Here is a 19,883-nt window from a genome sequence, read left to right as displayed (position 1 = left end):
TGGCTGGGCCCTAGCCTGCTCTGCTCAGGGCCCTCCCTCCAACCTGCCTCTCCGGAGGCGGCATTGCGGAAACGGTAACGGTACCCAACATATTTACAAGCCACTAACGTTTGTGGTTGCCCTGCAAGTTCACGGGCTTGTCCATGGATAGTTCCCATGCAAATAACTTTTTAAACGGTCCCCACGGGGACAACGGTGCCGGCTCCAGCCGGTTGCAAATCACACAAAATCAGGTGAACTTCGGATCATTTTCACTTATCATTTCTGTAAACTTTCAAAACTTTGCAAACAAACAACCACTCCTTCACATTTGCGGACCCCTTTTACTCATAGAACGGTCTCCCTGTACCTAAGTGGGGGTCTACCTAGGTTGGAACGGGTGGACCTTCGGGGCCCGGTGTCAGTGTTGCTAGACAGTGGGGTAGAGGGAACAATCGGTTCCTCCTCCCTGCTATAGTGTGGAGCAGGCGGAGGTGTAGGGGAGCTGGGTACAGGTTCATCCCTGGGCACTGGAACTGGTTCTGGCTCACGGTTAATCACTTCCACTACTTCTTCATCCACGGGTTGTGGGAACAGTATCACTGGAAGTATCACCGCGCCGTTCTGTGTAGGCCAGTTTGCTGGGAAGTCACCCATTACAGTGTGGATTACCTCTGCTGCCTTCTCCACGGGTGGAAGAACCGGTACTTCAGCCTCTGCCTTCAACGCTGGGGGACATTTTTTTAGATGGTCCCGGGAAACTGTGGCCAGGGTGCCCCCTTGGTCACGACTGATCTGGTAGGTCTTCCCATCTCCCCATTCTGTGGGTTGTATGACGTAAGGGACCGGCTCCCACTGATCATCCAGCTTGTGGCCTCTCCTCTTCCGTTTCAGCACCACATCTCCTGGCTGGAAAGGACCTGCGGGCGCCTTCTGATTGAACCGGTGCTCTTGCTGTTCTCGACTTCGACTGAGATTTTTCTCCACATACTCCTGGATTTGCCGGTACTGGGCCCTCCTCCGACTTTCCCACTCTGCCGTTGAAGGGAGTGCTTCCGGGGCCTCCAACCCCATCTCCAGATCCACCGGCAGGCGACCAGGCCGAGCCCTCATCAGGTACGCTGGGGTGCACTTCGTCGAGCTGGACGGGATATTATTGTACATGTCGACCAAGTCGGGCAACTTTTCCGGCCACATGTTCCGCTCTTCCAGCGGTAGCGTCTTGAGGAGCCCCAGGACCAAATGGTTCATTTTCTCGCACATGCCGTTGGTTTGGGCGTGGTACGGAGTGGTCCGGATCTTCTTGCAGCCGTACAACTGACAGAATTCGTGAAACACTTCTGCTTCAAAAGCCGGGCCTTGGTCAGTCAGCACCTTCTCGGGGTACCCATGGGGTCGGCAAAAATAAGCCTGGAACGCTCGAGCAGCGGTTCGACCAGTCAGGTCCTTAACGGGGACTACCACCATAAATCTTGAGTAGTGGTCTACCATGGTCAATGCGTAGGTGTACCCACTTCGGCTAGGGGTGAGCTTGACATGGTCTAGGGCGACCAGCTCCAGCGGCTGATGGGTGACTATGGGATGTAACGGTGCCCTCTGGCTAGTTTCGTCCCTTCTCCTCAGCGTACAAGGACCGCACTCTCGGCACCAGGCTTCCACCGACTCACGCATCCCACTCCAATAGAACCGCTCCCTCAACAGCATCTCCAGCTTCTTCCACCCGAAGTGGCCAGCACCATCATGGTATGCCTGTAGGACAGTGGCGACATCAGCATGAGGAACGATTAACTGGCATATTTTCTCATGGGTCTTCGGGTTGATCAGCTCACGGTACAGCCTCCCTTGGTGTAGGTAAAGCCGTTTCCGTTCTTTCCACAAGCGTTGAGCTTCGGCTGGAGCGGCAGGGTCTATTCCCATAGCACCTTGTTCCACCAAAGTCTTGACAAGGCGGACAGCCGGTGCTTGGTCCTGGGCGTCCTGCCACTCTTGACTGGGCCGCGGGTCCAGATCCACCCTTTGCTGACATACTTGTACCCTCTCAGTAGACGGCTGGTGAAAAGCAGGCAACTCGATCTCCTCGAGGTCGTCATCCTCGCACCCCTCTTCTGACAAATGGGGCATCCGGGAGGGTGCATCAGCATTTATGTTGACACGACCAGCTCGGTACTTTATAGTGAAATCGTAGTTGGCTAGCCGGGCTACCCACCGCTGCTCCAGCGCGCCCAACTTGGCCGTGTTCAGGTGAGTCAGCGGATTGTTGTCCGTAAACGCGGTGAACTTTGCCGCCGCCAAGTAGTGGCGGAACCGCTCCGTGATAGCCCACACCAACGCCAATAGCTCGAGCTTGAAGGAGCTATAGTTCTCAGGATTCCGTTCAGTCGGCCGGAGTTTTCGGCTGGCATAGGCAATCACCTTCTCCTTTCCATCCTGGACCTGGGATAGGACCGCTCCTAGCCCCACGTTACTGGCGTCCGTGTGGAGGATGAACGGGCGCCCATAGTCAGGATACGCCAGGACCTCTTCTCCGGTCAAGGCCGCCTTCAACTGGCGAAAGGACTCCTCATGCTTGTCCTCCCACGACAGCGGGGCTCCGATGGGTCTACCACCTTTGGTCTGTCCCACGAGGAGATCTTGCATGGGGGCAGCCATCTTCGTGTACCCCTTTATAAAGCGCCGATAGTACCCCACCAGACCCAGAAACTGCCTTACTTCCCTCACTGTAGTTGGTCTCGGCCAGCTCTGGATGGCAGTGATCTTCTCAGGGTCGGGGGCGACACCATCCGCACTCACCACATGCCCTAGATACTGCACCCTGGGTTTCAGCAGGTGGCATTTTGAGGGCTTCAACTTCATCCCGTACTTGGCAAGGGATGCGAACACCTCGGCCAGGTGCTCCAGATGGGCTTCATACGTCTGGGAATAAACAATCACATCATCCAAATACAGCAGGACGGTCTCGAAGTTTAAATGTCCCAGACAGCACTCCATCAACCTTTGAAAGGTCCCGGGGGCATTGCACAGCCCAAACGGCATGCTATTGAATTCACAAAGCCCCATCGGGGTGGTGAAGGCGGTCTTCTCCCGGTCCTCTGGGGCCACGGCCACTTGCCAGTATCCGCTGGTGAGGTCAAGGGTCGAGAAGTAGTTTGCAGTTCTCAGTGCAGCCAAAGACTCTTCAATACGAGGTAATGGATAGGCATCTTTATGGGTTATCTGGTTGATCTTCCGGTAGTCCACACACATCCGCATGGTACCATCCTTCTTCTTAACCAGTACCAACGGAGCGGCCCAGGGACTACAGCTGTCCCGAATAACCCCTGCCTCCTTCATATTCCTCAACATATCTTTGGCACACTGGTAATGTGCAGGTGGAATAGGTCTATACCTCTCTTTGATAGGGGGATGTTCACCTGTGGGAATGTGGTGTTGGACCCCCTTGATCTGCCCAAAGTCTAGGGGGTGCTTACTGAAAACCTGTTCGTACTCTTGTACCACCCTGTGTACCCCTGCCCTGTGATGTGTAGGGGTATCATCAGTGCCTACATGTAGCTGTTGATGCCACTCCTTTGTCTCCCCTTGGGGTGGGGAAGTGCCGGTGGTAGGTGGGAGCGTGGATGGACTGGCTTCATGGATAGTGTGAGGGTCCAGGGTGAGCAGCTTGGCAATGGTGGCACACCGGGGAAGCCTGACTTCTTCCTCTCCACAGTTCAGCACTCTCACAGGCACTCTCCCTTTCTTCACATCCACCACCCCTCGGGCGGCCATCACAGTGGGCCAGTGCTCAGAAGGCATGGGCTCCATCATCGCAGGGTAGTCACGCCCCTGAGGCCCTACTGCTGCCCTACACCAGATCATCATCTCACTCCTAGGGGGCACAGTCAACGGAGCAACATCCATCACTCTCACTCCACCAATCTCCCCTCCCGTTGAGCTTACATGCTGGCGGTACATCAGGGCACGGATTTCACGCTGCACAGCCCTCTGCCGGCTCCCCGCCGCTGTGGCGGCCAGCTGTTGCAATAGGGTCAACACATCAGCCATGCAGTGTTCCATCACATTGGTTCCCAGCACTATCTTCGGGTTATGATCACTGGGTTCATTCATGATCACAATCATACCCTGGTGCTGCAGTTCAGCTTGCCCCACGGTCATAGCCACTTGTTTATACCCCACCTGGGTCAATGGAAGTCCATTAGCGGCTATCAACGTTATGCTATTGTCTGGGGGCGCCAGATCGTCTACGGCCCAATACCGCTGGTACAACGTGTACGGTATGGTAGTTACCTGTGATCCAGTGTCCAAGAGAGCCATCACTGGTATGCCGTCCACAGCCACGGGGATGATAGGGCGGGCCCCGATATATCGGTCTCGCCAGTCCGGGGGGCCACGATGTTCTACTCCTGAGGATTGGCCCGGGGCCCCAGGGGTTGCTCGTTTAACGGGCACTGTCGGTAGTAATGGCCCGGCTTACGGCACTTGTAGCAAATTGGAGGTCTGCTCCGCGGGTTGTTAGCACTTCTCCGCTGCATCCAGGGAACATCCTCGGGACTGTCAGCAAGCTGTATCTGCGCTGGAGGCTGAGATCTGGTCAAAGGTTGCAGTGCAGCAAGGATTTTGGCAAGGTCTCCGTCCATGCGACGGACCTGGGCTGCCAACTCTTCGACTGTGCTGCTTGGGGCTGCAGGCATTACAGAGGTTGGTTTGGCTGAGGCCGCCACAACAGGAGCCGTCTCGACTGGCCACCGGACGGGTTCCAGAACTTCAGCAGCTGGGGGCTGGAGTGCTTTGATAGCCCGCTCTTTTAACACAGCAAAGTCCACATCAGGGTGTTCCAGAGCCCACAGCCGGAGTTGTTTACGATCCTCAGGGGACCTCATCCCCTGCGCAAATTGCTCCACCAGCATCTTGTTGCTATCCGCCTCATTAATAGAGTTCACCCGCTTCAGCGTGCGGAGGGCGGTCTGCAGACGTAGAGCATAGTCCCGAATGCTATCCCCGGCTCGCTGCCGGCACTGGTAAAACTGCATCCTCAGCTCAGCTTCAGTCCGGGTCTCGAAGGCAGTCTGTAGCTTCTCAAAGATGGTGGCTACAGAGAGCCGGTCCCCCTCGGCCCAGGTCTCCGCTTCCTGCTCCGCCGCACCGGTTAGCTGGCCTAGCACTATCGCTGCACGTTGCTTATCAGTCAGGGGGTACAGCTCTAGCAACGGGTTAAGCTTTTTCCGGAAGGCCTGTAGGGCATCCGGTTTCCCATCATACTGCGGTAGCCAGGCAGCTCCGGGCGCATAGGGCAAGGAAAACGGCATGACCTGAGCGAGCGCGGGGGCCGCGGCACCTCCCGCCGGTACAACCGGGGCTTGGGCAGGCCCATTCCCATCCGCGGGTGCCGCCGCGGCTGCGACCACCGCTCCTCCAGCGGCTCCGTCGGGCGCAGACATCTTGTTTCCGTCCCCCTTAGCTCTTTCCGGCCCCTCCTCTCTCGGGGCGGGGTTCTGGCCTTCGCGCCTCTACTGCTCGAGAAGACGCTCGAGCGGGAACTTTTCGCGCCAAAGATGGCGGCTTCTGAAATTTTTCTGCCGGATACCTCCGGCGGTAACAAGGCGCACCTCTACCGGACGGCAGAGCGGTAAGATCCTGTTCGTGACGCCAAGTTGTCGCGGGCGGGGAGGAGGGTGTCAGCACACCGCGCTCACCCCTTCTGCTCGGGTCCGGCAGCTGCTCAGTGGTGGCTCGAGCGGTGGGCCGGATCCCGGGGTTTCTCGAGCGACACTCCTCGCCCGTGAGTGAAAGGGGGGTTTGGGGTGTTGGGATAATGTCCGTGACGCCACCCACGGTTGTGGTGATTGGTAGCACCACCGCTGCTTAATACGGGGATCCCGGGGATGGTGATGTGGAGCAGCCAGGTGTTGTGCTGCCCCTCCGTGGGTAGGGGTTGGTGATCCCGGGGCCCGGTGATGGCTTGGGAGGTGCAGGGCCTGGTGGGCGCAGGGACGCGGGGGCAGCGCTGTGCCTTGCGGCACTGTGGTACTCACTCAGCCTGAGACGTGGACACAGTTTGTACGGTAAACCAAACGGCTGGTAGGACGGTCCCACAGACGGCTGCTTTGCTTTCCCGGCAGGTGACGGTGATGTCCCTCTTCCTTGCACCTGTATGTACGGTTGGTTGCGATGGGTCCCCACCGGTAACCCGCTCCCCGGCTTCAAGCTGGGCCGGAGGAGCACTACACTTTGCCCGCAGGCGCTGGCCCTCAGAGACTGGTGCCCTGGCGGTGGCGGTGCCTCTGTTGTACGGGTTGGGCTGTTGCCTTCAATCGGGACTTGGTTGTTGGGGGAATCTACGTCCCCTTCACTGACGGATTCGGCAAATTTGGTGACTCCTAGCCTTGCCGGGGTCCGAGAGGCCCCTGCCCTGGTGCTGACTGTCTTTCGGAACACTGCTCCAGACCACCGGGCACACAGCCAACGGGGTCCTTCCAGGAACTTCCAAACGGTCCCCCTCCGGACAGTCACCGCCGTCGCTGACCTTGCTGTTCTGGCCCTACACAAAGCTGGACCCTTCAGGCTTTCCTTCCTTCTTGTCACCTCACTTGCTTTCCTCCCTTACCACTTCCCTTGCTTTACTTTCACTTAGCTGTTTACACTTGCCCTCCCTGGGCTCTAACTTGTTTACACAAGCTCGCCCTGAGCTAATCTGCCTGGTACTTCCTGCCTCCAGACCTGTGAGCTCCTTGGTGGGCGGAGCCAACCGCCTGGCCCACCCCCTGGTGTGCATCATCAGACTCCTGGAGGAAGGCAACAAGGATTTCTGGTTCAGCTTAGGTGTGCCTACCTGGGATGTGGGGTGTGGTGGTGTGTGACCTGTGTCCCCTGGCTTGCCCAGGGCGACACATTCCCCCTTAGCAAAACGCAGACCGTCCGCGGGCTGCCGTCCTACACCGGTTTTATTTTTCTGAAAAAGGGGTAACAGGGTTAAACAAACAATAATAACATTTTTAATAAATTCTTCCCAAGACGGGAGGCACATTTTACTTTTAACGTTTCAACGGTATACGGTCACGGTTTCCGCTCTCTCCCACCCAAGTAACCTGGCCCTGATGCTGCCCCTAAAACCCAGGCAGCACCCCTTGACCCACAGTCCAGCACACGGTACCCGAGCGGGATCTGTCCTTCCCCTCCAGAGGGTAGCCACCGGTTCCTTTGGTGGCTGGGCCCTAGCCTGCTCTGCTCAGGGCCCTCCCTCCAACCTGCCTCTCCGGAGGCGGCATTGCGGAAACGGTAACGGTACCCAACATATTTACAAGCCACTAACGTTTGTGGTTGCCCTGCAAGTTCACGGGCTTGTCCATGGATAGTTCCCATGCAAATAACTTTTTAAACGGTCCCCACGGGGACAACGGTGCCGGCTCCAGCCGGTTGCAAATCACACAAAATCAGGTGAACTTCGGATCATTTTCACTTATCATTTCTGTAAACTTTCAAAACTTTGCAAACAAACAACCACTCCTTCACATTTGCGGACCCCTTTTACTCATAGAACGGTCTCCCTGTACCTAAGTGGGGGTCTACCTAGGTTGGAACGGGTGGACCTTCGGGGCCCGGTGTCAGTGTTGCTAGACAGTGGGGTAGAGGGAACAATCGGTTCATCCTCCCTGCTATAGTGTGGAGCAGGCGGAGGCGTAGGGCACTGGAACTGGTTCTGGCTCACGGTTAATCACTTCCACTACTTCTTCATCCACGGGTTGTGGGAACAGTATCACTGGAAGTATCACCGCGCCGTTCTGTGTAGGCCAGTTTGCTGGGAAGTCACCCATTACAGTGTGGATTACCTCTGCTGCCTTCTCCACGGGTGGAAGAACCGGTACTTCAGCCTCTGCCTTCAACGCTGGGGGACATTTTTTTAGATGGTCCCGGGAAACTGTGGCCAGGGTGCCCCCTTGGTCACGACTGATCTGGTAGGTCTTCCCATCTCCCCATTCTGTGGGTTGTATGACGTAAGGGACCGGCTCCCACTGATCATCCAGCTTGTGGGCTCTCCTCTTCCGTTTCAGCACCACATCTCCTGGCTGGAAAGGACCTGCGGGCGCCTTCTGATTGAACCGGTGCTCTTGCTGTTCTCGACTTCGACTGAGATTTTTCTCCACATACTCCTGGATTTGCCGGTACTGGGCCCTCCTCCGACTTTCCCACTCTGCCGTTGAAGGGAGTGCTTCCGGGGCCTCCAACCCCATCTCCAGATCCACCGGCAGGCGACCAGGCCGAGCCCTCATCAGGTACGCTGGGGTGCACTTCGTCGAGCTGGACGGGATATTATTGTACATGTCGACCAAGTCGGGCAACTTTTCCGGCCACATGTTCCGCTCTTCCAGCGGTAGCGTCTTGAGGAGCCCCAGGACCAAATGGTTCATTTTCTCGCACATGCCGTTGGTTTGGGCGTGGTACGGAGTGGTCCGGATCTTCTTGCAGCCGTACAACTGACAGAATTCGTGAAACACTTCTGCTTCAAAAGCCGGGCCTTGGTCAGTCAGCACCTTCTCGGGGTACCCATGGGGTCGGCAAAAATAAGCCTGGAACGCTCGAGCAGCGGTTCGACCAGTCAGGTCCTTAACGGGGACTACCACCATAAATCTTGAGTAGTGGTCTACCATGGTCAATGCGTAGGTGTACCCACTTCGGCTAGGGGTGAGCTTGACATGGTCTAGGGCGACCAGCTCCAGCGGCTGATGGGTGACTATGGGATGTAACGGTGCCCTCTGGCTAGTTTCGTCCCTTCTCCTCAGCGTACAAGGACCGCACTCTCGGCACCAGGCTTCCACCGACTCACGCATCCCACTCCAATAGAACCGCTCCCTCAACAGCATCTCCAGCTTCTTCCACCCGAAGTGGCCAGCACCATCATGGTATGCCTGTAGGACAGTGGCGACATCAGCATGAGGAACGATTAACTGGCATATTTTCTCATGGGTCTTCGGGTTGATCAGCTCACGGTACAGCCTCCCTTGGTGTAGGTAAAGCCGTTTCCGTTCTTTCCACAAGCGTTGAGCTTCGGCTGGAGCGGCAGGGTCTATTCCCATAGCACCTTGTTCCACCAAAGTCTTGACAAGGCGGACAGCCGGTGCTTGGTCCTGGGCGTCCTGCCACTCTTGACTGGGCCGCGGGTCCAGATCCACCCTTTGCTGACATACTTGTACCCTCTCAGTAGACGGCTGGTGAAAAGCAGGCAACTCGATCTCCTCGAGGTCGTCATCCTCGCACCCCTCTTCTGACAAATGGGGCATCCGGGAGAGTGCATCAGCATTTATGTTGACACGACCAGCTCGGTACTTTATAGTGAAATCATAGTTGGCTAGCCGGACTACCCACCGCTGCTCCAGCGCGCCCAACTTGGCCGTCTTCAGGTGAGTCAGCGGATTGTTGTCCGTAAACGCGGTGAACTTTGCCGCCGCCAAGTAGTGGCGGAACCGCTCCGTGATAGCCCACACCAACGCCAATAGCTCGAGCTTGAAGGAGCTATAGTTCTCAGGATTCCGTTCAGTCGGCCGGAGTTTTCGGCTGGCGTAGGCAATCACCTTCTCCTTTCCATCCTGGACCTGGGATAGGACCGCTCCTAGCCCCACGTTACTGGCGTCCGTGTGGAGGATGAACGGGCGCCCATAGTCAGGATACGCCAGGACCTCTTCTCCGGTCAAGGCCGCCTTCAACTGGCGAAAGGACCCCTCATGCTTGTCCTCCCACGACAGCGGGGCTCCGATGGGTCTACCACCTTTGGTCTGTCCCACGAGGAGATCTTGCATGGGGGCAGCCATCTTCGTGTACCCCTTTATAAAGCGCCGATAGTACCCCACCAGACCCAGAAACTGCCTTACTTCCCTCACTGTAGTTGGTCTCGGCCAGCTCTGGATGGCAGTGATCTTCTCAGGGTCGGGGGCGACACCATCCGCACTCACCACATGCCCTAGATACTGCACCCTGGGTTTCAGCAGGTGGCATTTTGAGGGCTTCAACTTCATCCCGTACTTGGCAAAGGACGCGAACACCTCGGCCAGGTGCTCCAGATGGGCTTCATACGTCTGGGAATAAACAATCACATCATCCAAATACAGCAGGACGGTCTCGAAGTTTAAATGTCCCAGACAGCACTCCATCAACCTTTGAAAGGTCCCGGGGGCATTGCACAGCCCAAACGGCATGCTATTGAATTCACAAAGCCCCATCGGGGTGGTGAAGGCGGTCTTCTCCCGGTCCTCTGGGGCCACGGCCACTTGCCAGTATCCGCTGGTGAGGTCAAGGGTCGAGAAGTAGTTTGCAGTTCTCAGTGCAGCCAAAGACTCTTCAATACGAGGTAATGGATAGGCATCTTTATGGGTTATCTGGTTGATCTTCCGGTAGTCCACACACATCCGCATGGTACCATCCTTCTTCTTAACCAGTACCAACGGAGCGGCCCAGGGACTACAGCTGTCCCGAATAACCCCTGCCTCCTTCATATTCCTCAACATATCTTTGGCACACTGGTAATGTGCAGGGGGAATAGGTCTATACCTCTCTTTGATAGGGGGATGTTCACCTGTGGGAATGTGGTGTTGGACCCCCTTGATCTGCCCAAAGTCTAGGGGGTGCTTACTGAAAACCTGTTCGTACTCCTGTACCACCCTGTGTACCCCTGCCCTGTGATGTGTAGGGGTATCATCAGTGCCTACATGTAGCTGTTGATGCCACTCCTTTGTCTCCCCTTGGGGTGGGGAAGTGCCGGTGGTAGGTGGGAGCGTGGATGGACTGGCTTCATGGATAGTGTGAGGGTCCAGGGTGAGCAGCTTGGCAATGGTGGCATACCGGGGAAGCCTGACTTCTTCCTCTCCACAGTTCAGCACTCTCACAGGCACTCTCCCTTTCTTCACATCCACCACCCCTCGGGCGGCCATCACAGTGGGCCAGTGCTCAGAAGGCATGGGCTCCATCATCGCAGGGTAGTCACGCCCCTGAGGCCCTACTGCTGCCCTACACCAGATCATCATCTCACTCCTAGGGGGCACAGTCAACGGAGCAACATCCATCACTCTCACTCCACCAATCTCCCCTCCCGTTGAGCTTACATGCTGGCGGTACATCAGGGCACGGATTTCACGCTGCACAGCCCTCTGCCGGCTCCCCGCCGCTGTGGCGGCCAGCTGTTGCAATAGGGTCAACACATCAGCCATGCAGTGTTCCATCACATTGGTTCCCAGCACTATCTTCGGGTTATGATCACTGGGTTCATTCATGATCACAATCATACCCTGGTGCTGCAGTTCAGCTTGCCCCACGGTCATAGCCACTTGTTTATACCCCACCTGGGTCAATGGAAGTCCATTAGCGGCTATCAACGTTATGCTATTGTCTGGGGGCGCCAGCTCGTCTACGGCCCAATACCGCTGGTACAACGTGTACGGTATGGTAGTTACCTGTGATCCAGTGTCCAAGAGAGGCATCACTGGTATGCCGTCCACAGCCACGGGGATGATAGGGCGGGCCCCGATATATCGGTCTCGCCAGTCCGGGGGGCCACGATGTTCTACTCCTGAGGATTGGCCCGGGGCCCCAGGGGTTGCTCGTTTAACGGGCACTGTCGGTAGTAATGGTCCGGCTTACGGCACTTGTAGCAAATTGGAGGTCTGCTCCGCGGGTTGTTAGCACTTCTCCGCTGCATCCAGGGAACATCCTCGGGACTGTCAGCAAGCTGTATCTGCGCTGGAGGCTGAGATCTGGTCAAAGGTTGCAGTGCAGCAAGGATTTTGGCAAGGTCTCCGTCCATGCGACGGACCTGGGCTGCCAACTCTTCGACTGTGCTGCTTGGGGCTGCAGGCATTACAGAGGTTGGTTTGGCTGAGGCCGCCACAACAGGAGCCGTCTCGACTGGCCACGGGACGGGTTCCAGAACTTCAGCAGCTGGGGGCTGGAGTGCTTTGATAGCCCGCTCTTTTAACACAGCAAAGTCCACATCAGGGTGTTCCAGAGCCCACAGCCGGAGTTGTTTACGATCCTCAGGGGACCTCATCCCCTGCGCAAATTGCTCCACCAGCATCTTGTTGCTATCCGCCTCATTAATAGAGTTCACCCGCTTCAGCGTGCGGAGGGCGGTCTGCAGACGTAGAGCATAGTCCCGAATGCTATCCCCGGCTCGCTGCCGGCACTGGTAAAACTGCATCCTCAGCTCAGCTTCAGTCCGGGTCTCGAAGGCAGTCTGTAGCTTCTCAAAGATGGTGGCTACAGAGAGCCGGTCCCCCTCGGCCCAGGTCTCCGCTTCCTGCTCCGCCGCACCGGTTAGCTGGCCTAGCACTATCGCTGCACGTTGCTTATCAGTCAGGGGGTACAGCTCTAGCAACGGGTTAAGCTTTTTCCGGAAGGCCTGTAGGGCATCCGGTTTCCCATCATACTGCGGTAGCCAGGCAGCTCCGGGCGCATAGGGCAAGGAAAACGGCATGACCTGAGCGAGCGCGGGGGCCGCGGCACCTCCCGCCGGTACAACCGGGGCTTGGGCAGGCCCATTCCCATCCGCGGGTGCCGCCGCGGCTGCGACCACCGCTCCTCCAGCGGCTCCGTCGGGCGCAGACATCTTGTTTCCGTCCCCCTTAGCTCTTTCCGGCCCCTCCTCTCTCGGGGCGGGGTTCTGGCCTTCGCGCCTCTACTGCTCGAGAAGACGCTCGAGCGGGAACTTTTCACGCCAAAGATGGCGGCTTCTGAAATTTTTCTGCCGGATACCTCCGGCGGTAACAAGGCGCACCTCTACCGGATGGCAGAGCGGTAAGATCCTGTTCGTGACGCCAAGTTGTCGCGGGCGGGGAGGAGGGTGTCAGCACACCGCGCTCACCCCTTCTGCTCGGGTCCGGCAGCTGCTCAGTGGTGGCTCGAGCGGTGGGCCGGATCCCGGGGTTTCTCGAGCGACACTCCTCGCCCGTGAGTGAAAGGGGGGTTTGGGGTGTTGGGATAATGTCCGTGACGCCACCCACGGTTGTGGTGATTGGTAGCACCACCGCTGCTTAATACGGGGATCCCGGGGATGGTGATGTGGAGCAGCCAGGTGTTGTGTTGCCCCTCCGTGGGTAGGGGTTGGTGATCCCGGGGCCCGGTGATGGCTTGGGAGGTGCAGGGCCTGGTGGGCGCAGGGACGCGGGGGCAGCGCTGTGCCTTGCGGCACTGTGGTACTCACTCAGCCTGAGACGTGGACACAGTTTGTACGGTAAACCAAACGGCTGGTAGGACGGTCCCACAGACGGCTGCTTTGCTTTCCCGGCAGGTGACGGTGATGTCCCTCTTCCTTGCACCTGTATGTACGGTTGGTTGCGATGGGTCCCCACCGGTAACCCGCTCCCCGGCTTCAAGCTGGGCCGGAGGAGCACTACACTTTGCCCGCAGGCGCTGGCCCTCAGAGACTGGTGCCCTGGCGGTGGCGGTGCCTCTGTTGTACGGGTTGGGCTGTTGCCTTCAATCGGGACTTGGTTGTTGGGGGAATCTACGTCCCCTTCACTGACGGATTCGGCAAATTTGGCGACTCCTAGCCTTGCCGGGGTCCGAGAGGCCCCTGCCCTGGTGCTGACTGTCTTTCGGAACACTGCTCCAGACCACCGGGCACACAGCCAACGGGGTCCTTCCAGGAACTTCCAATCGGTCCCCCTCCGGACAGTCACCGCCGTCGCTGACCTTGCTGTTCTGGCCCTACACAAAGCTGGACCCTTCAGGCTTTCCTTCCTTCTTGTCACCTCACTTGCTTTTCTCCCTTACCACTTCCCTTGCTTTACTTTCACTTAGCTGTTTACACTTGCCCTCCCTGGGCTCTAACTTGTTTACACAAGCTCGCCCTGAGCTAATCTGCCTGGTACTTCCTGCCTCCAGACCTGTGAGCTCCTTGGTGGGCGGAGCCAACCGCCTGGCCCACCCCCTGGTGTGCATCATCAGACTCCTGGAGGAAGGCAACAAGGATTTCTGGTTCAGCTTAGGTGTGCCTACCTGGGATGTGGCGTGTGGTGGTGTGTGACCTGTGTCCCCTGGCTTGCCCAGGGCGACACAGAGGCTGCAGAGTATAACACACCATACTCTCAGTCTAATGGTGGAGGAGGAGGATATACGCGTCCCATGAGGTCTGGGGGCTCAGATTATAATATACAATGCTCTCAGTCTAATGGTGGAGGAGGAGGATACATGTGAGGTCTAGGGACTGCCGATTATAGTACACCATGCTCTCAGTCTAATGCTGGAGGTGGAGAATACACGCGTCCCCTGAGGTCTGGGGCTGCAGATTATAACACACCATGCTCTCAGTCTAATGGTGGAGGAGGAAGATACATGTGAGGTCTGGGGACTGCAGATTATAGTACACCATGCTCTCAGTCTAATGGTGGAGGAGGAGGATGCACGCGTCCCTTGAGGTCTGGGGGCTGCAGATTATAATATACGCACTATATATCAGTCAGTTACTTCCTCTTTTCTCTGTACACTTTCTGCTGCAGACGCTGTGTCTCTCGTCACCGGTGGGATCGCACATGGCTGCAGCTGTGACTTACGCCGACCTGAGATTCGCAGAGCTTCCGCTTCAGGAGATGGACCCTTCAGGTAACGTCCTGGTTTCTTGAGGATTTCTGTAGACTCCTATATAATAAGTGCATGAGATATTACTATGGACAGCGTTTTATGCTCTGATACATCATGTTTGATGCCGGTTCGCTTCGGTAACTTATATAGAGAGATGCCGGTGTACGAGACGTCCTACAATCAGTGATACATCATTAGATTCAGAACTCCGCCATTCACATGATGAAAGCCGGCCGCACACTTTGTATGGCGAATAGATGGCTGGCAGCCAGAGGATGGTTTTATTGGCTGAGCGCTTGTCACGCGGAGTATAACTCAATACTCGCCGCCTGTCACGGTGGCATCAGGCGTAGTTCACATGGCAGATTGTGAGTTTGTGACACTCCATCTGATGGTTTCTCTCTTATGTAGGATCAAGAAAGTCAGACTCGGACGTCAACCATCTATGTGCTCAGTCATAGACAGGCTAACAAGAGTTAATCTCTGCTAGCTTGCTTGTTAGGCTTCTGTTATCACATGTTGTAAGGCAGCCAATCACTTCTGCTCCTCTCATACTTAGGTTGGAGGAGATCTTCCACCCGCGCTGACTATAGTTTCTGCTGTGTTGGTCTGTGTGCTGTTGTGTCATAGATTTGTTGGAGAGAGAGTAGTCGGTGTTTGTTGTTGTTGTGGAGTCCTCCCCTCATCCTGTTGTTTTCACCCTGCTCTTGTTTTCCTCCTTACCTCTTATCTTTTACCTCTGGGTGTGCACACTGTGTGACAGAGTTTTGGTTTTCCCTGTTTGTCTCTTTCTGGGGGTTAAATCACACTCCTGTCCCAGCCCTCCCATGGGTATCAGATCAGAGCTGGTCAGGAGCAGGGCCAGGAAGGAGACCCAGACATCCCCACCATTAGTGGTATCTCTGAGAATAGAGATAGCACAGGGCCCCCTAGTCTGAGGGTCAGCTTAGGGGCCCCGGTTTCCCGCTGTCCCCATAGACCCACATGACAACGCTCCTGTGTTCTCCATTAGTAAGTCGACAACAAATATATTGGCTGGCAATTTATTTCCGAAAGAACAATGCAATTGTGAGATCTGATCGACCTTGAGTCAACGGGAGCCCAGAAACACAGTGGACTGTTATCGGAGCCTGTCGATATCAGCGGGCACATATTGTGTTATGTGTATGGCCAGCTCCACCCAGCACAAAGCACCATAAAACCTGTGTCCTCTTATAAGTCAGGAGGAAGAGAGAAACGGAGAACCAAAGAGGAGCTTCACTGGGCTACAGAGACTGTCTGACACCAGAGGTGGGGAGCCAGAGCTTCACTGGGACTATAGAGACTGTCTGACACCAGAGGTGGGGAGCCGGAGCTTCACTGGGACTATAGAGACTGTCTGACACCAGGGGTGGGGAGCCGGAGCTTCACTGGGACTATAGAGACTGTCTGACACCAGAGGTGCGGAGCCGGAGCTTCACTGGGACTATAGAGACTGTCTGACACCAGAGGTGTGGAGCCGGAGCTTCACTGGGACTATAGAGACTGTCTGACACCAGAGGTGGGAAGCCAGAGCTTCACTGGGACTATAGAGACTGTCTGACACCAGAAGTGCGGAGCTGGAGCTTCACTGGGCTACAGAGACTGTCTGACACCAGAGGTGGGGAGCCAGAGCTTCACTGAGACTACAGAGACTGTCTGACACCAGGGGTGGGGAGCCGGAGCTTCACTGGAACTATAGAGACTGTCTGACTCCAGAGGTGGGGAGCCGGAGCTTCACTGGGACTATAGAGACTGTCTGACACCAGGGGTGGGAGCCGGAGCTTCACTGGGACTACAGAGACTGTCTGACACCAGGGGTGGGGAGCCGGAGCTTCACTGGGACTATAGAGACTGTCTGACACCAGAGGTGGGAGCCGGAGCTTCACTGGGACTATAGAGACTGTCTGACACCAGAGTTGGGGAGCCGGAGCTTCACTGGGACTATAGAGACTGTCTGACACCAGGGGTGGGGAGCCGGAGCTTCACTGGAACTATAGAGACTGTCTGACTCCAGAGGTGGGGAGCCGGAGCTTCACTGGGACTATAGAGACTGTCTGACACCAGGGGTGGGAGCCGGAGCTTCACTGGGACTACAGAGACTGTCTGACACCAGGGGTGTGGAGCCGGAGCTTCACTGGGACTATAGAGACTGTCTGACACCAGAGGTGGGAGCCAGAGCTTCACTGAGACTATAGAGACTGTCTGACACCAGGGGTGGGAGCCGGAGCTTCACTGGGACTATAGAGACTGTCTGACACCAGAGGTGGGAGCCGGAGCTTCACTGGGACTACAGAGACTGTCTGACACCAGAGGTGGGAGCCAGAGCTTCACTGAGACTATAGAGACTGTCTGACACCAGGGGTGGGAGCCAGAGCTTCACTGGACTACAGAGACTGTCTGACACCAGAGGTGGGGAGCCGGAGCTTCACTGAGACTATAGAGACTGTCTGACACCAGGGGTGGGAGCCGGAGCTTCACTGGACTACAGAGACTGTCTGACACCAGAGGTGGGGAGCCGGAGCTTCACTGGGACTATAGAGACTGTCTGACTCCAGAGGTGGGGAGCCGGAGCTTCACTGGGACTATAGAGACTGTCTGACACCAGGGGTGGGAGCCGGAGCTTCACTGGGACTATAGAGACTGTCTGACTCCAGAGATGGGGAGCCGGAGCTTCACTGGGACTATAGAGACTGTCTGACTCCAGAGGTGGGGAGCCGGAGCTTCACTGGGACTATAGAGACTGTCTGACTCCAGAGGTGGGGAGCCGGAGCTTCACTGGGACTATAGAGACTGTCTGACTCCAGAGGTGGGGAGCCGGAGCTTCACTGGACTACAGCGACTGTCTGACACCAGAGGTGGGAGCCGGAGCTTCACTGGGACTATAGAGACTGTCTGACACCAGAGGTGGGGAGCCGGAGCTTCACTGGGACCATAGAGACTGTCTGACACCAGAGGTGGGGAGCCGGAGCTTCACTGGGACTATAGAGACTGTCTGACACCAGTGGTGGGGATCCGGAGCTTCACTGGGACTATAGAGACTGTCTGACACCAGAGGTGGGGATCCGGAGCTTCAGAGCTGGGGCAGGAGGTCCATCGTAGACAAGCTGGCCATCCCCCATTTACCCGAAAACAAGGTGATTACTATGCAATGCACTTGCCTCCTTATTGGCCCATGGACCAGTTACAGACGTGCAGTTTCCATATTACAAGAAACAATTAGGGGGGGATCAGGGTCAGGAGACGCCGGTCTTGGTGGTCCTAGGACAGGCGCGGTCCTGAGGAATGCTGGGACCGAGTCACTGGTAAATGACGGCAGCTCCAGATGCTGACTCCAGGAACTGAAATGGATTAGACAATGGCAAAAGGTTTAATAAGGAACAAACAACCAATTACCGAGGACAAGGAAAAACGGAGGCTTCAGTTCAGACTGCGCGTTTCAGATGTGATCCTTCATCAGGTCCATTTATGCCTTTATAGGGGTCAGTGGAGACGTTTACATCAGGGCTATATCCGCCATCAAATAAAAACACTATCGACTGACGATTAATAACAGTTATCTACATGCAAATAAACAAGTAATAATCACTTTAAACCATACAAAAATACATACAGTGCTTGAAAAAGTATTCATACCCCATGAACTTTTCACATTTTTTCATGTTACACCCACAAACTTAAATGTATTTTAATGGGATTTTATGTGACAGAAACATAAACTACAAGTATCTGTGACGTGTAAAGGAGGGATTCCTGGCTTTAAAAATAATTGATATATAAATCTGAACATTGTGAGGTGCATTAGCATTCAGCCCCCAGAGTCAGCACTTTTAGGACCACCTTTCTGTGTCTTGCATTTGTATTCAGCCCCCGGAGTCAGTACTTTGTAGGACCACCTTTATCTGTCTTGCATTTGTATTCAGCCCCCGGAGTCAGTACTTTGTAGGACCACCTTTATCTGTCTTGCATTTGTATTCAGCCCCCGGGGTCAGTACTTTGTAGGACCACCTTTATCTGTCTTGCATTTGTATTCAGCCCTCGGAGTCAGTACTTTGTAGGACCACCTTTATCTGTCTTGCATTTGTATTCAGCCCCCGGAGTCAGTACTTTGTAGGACCACCTTTATCTGTCTTGCATTTGTATTCAGCCCCCGGGGTCAGTACTTTGTAGGACCACCTTTATCTGTCTTGCATTTGTATTCAGCCCCCGGGGTCAGTACTTTGTAGGACCACCTTTATCTGTCTTGTGTTTGTGTGAAGCCCCGCAGGTTTTGTGTCGGTGCTGGTGCATTACCTTCAGGGACTCCACGTGGAGGAACAGTCTGGTCACAGGTAGGGAATCTTCCTTTAGGATTTTCGTGACGCCACTCTCGGTATTTGCGGTCAGGGGACTGCCACTGCAGATTAAAGGGTGCCTGGGGCTGATGGTGGGTGCAGTCAGTTGTAGTGGCCTCCCGAGAGTGAGGCAGGCCCCAGGGCCCGGTTGGAGTGTGTGTTAAACCACAAGACACAGAATGACTCAAACACAGTCCAGGCAGTCTTTCAGGGTTTTTACTCACAGTTGATGGCAGGGTGAGTAACTGGGATGAACCAGGCTGGAACCAGGTATCCTTCAGGCCGACTGTTTGAGGGTGACCACCAACTCGCCTTCCTAGCCCTTTGTGTTTTGGGGTGACCCCGACTTGAAGTCCTGCTGGGATCGCCCAGAGAAGTTGCTGCTGCCTCTCTCCCCTCGTTTTGGCCTGTTTGCTTGTAGCCTGGACCAGGTCACTCCGGCTGCTTGCCTCCTGTGAACTGTGGGCCCTCACTTTGCTACGTGACTCCGGACTCTGTGTGTGGTTGGTGGAGAGCATGCAGTGCCTCCACCGGCATGTTCAGCAGGCCTAATAAATTAGGTCCCTGCTCTGGGTACCTGTAACCCGTGCGGGCAGGGTCTACCAGACAGTACCCTTGGTTCACCACCTCTCAGCCCTTCTGGCCCTAGGTAGATTTTCAGGTGGCACTGCCAGGTAGCCCTTTCTCCCCCGTTGGTAGTCACTGCGCGGACGCTGTCAGCTTGTAACAGCCTGCAGGGTCTGCTCCTCACGTCTGCTCTCCCTGAGCTGCACTCACTAACTGGCTCACTACTCCCTCCCCTCTGTGCCTGCCTACACCACCTAGCAACCATACTCTCTTACACACCCCTTGTGTGGACATGGAGGCCATGCCCCCTCCTGGATTCCCCAGGGCTCCCTAACAAAGGTAAATGTGGCAGACCTGATTACTATGCGCCTGTGATCACACCTCGGTCAGCCTTCTGGTTTACCTGTATTGTACTGCTCCCAGCAT

At 55.9% G+C, this 19,883-nt stretch overlaps 1 protein-coding gene across 1 annotated transcript in view; it reads left to right on the top strand.

Annotated features, from left to right (window-relative positions):
• Positions 1-14,463: 14,463 nt before the first annotated feature.
• Positions 14,464-19,883, top strand: part of LOC142302946 (uncharacterized) — a 101,946-nt gene continuing 96,526 nt past the window's right edge. The window contains exon 1 of the mRNA XM_075344052.1: positions 14,464-14,559. Within this exon, the coding sequence (XP_075200167.1) occupies positions 14,490-14,559 (70 nt within the window). The 5' untranslated portion in view covers positions 14,464-14,489. The remainder of the gene's footprint in view (positions 14,560-19,883) is intronic.

This window comes from Anomaloglossus baeobatrachus, chromosome 1 (assembly GCF_048569485.1).
Source record: "Anomaloglossus baeobatrachus isolate aAnoBae1 chromosome 1, aAnoBae1.hap1, whole genome shotgun sequence".
NCBI lineage: Eukaryota > Metazoa > Chordata > Amphibia > Anura > Aromobatidae > Anomaloglossus > Anomaloglossus baeobatrachus.
Note: the sequence above shows the minus strand (reverse complement) of the source record. Positions and strands in the feature narration are given on the sequence as shown.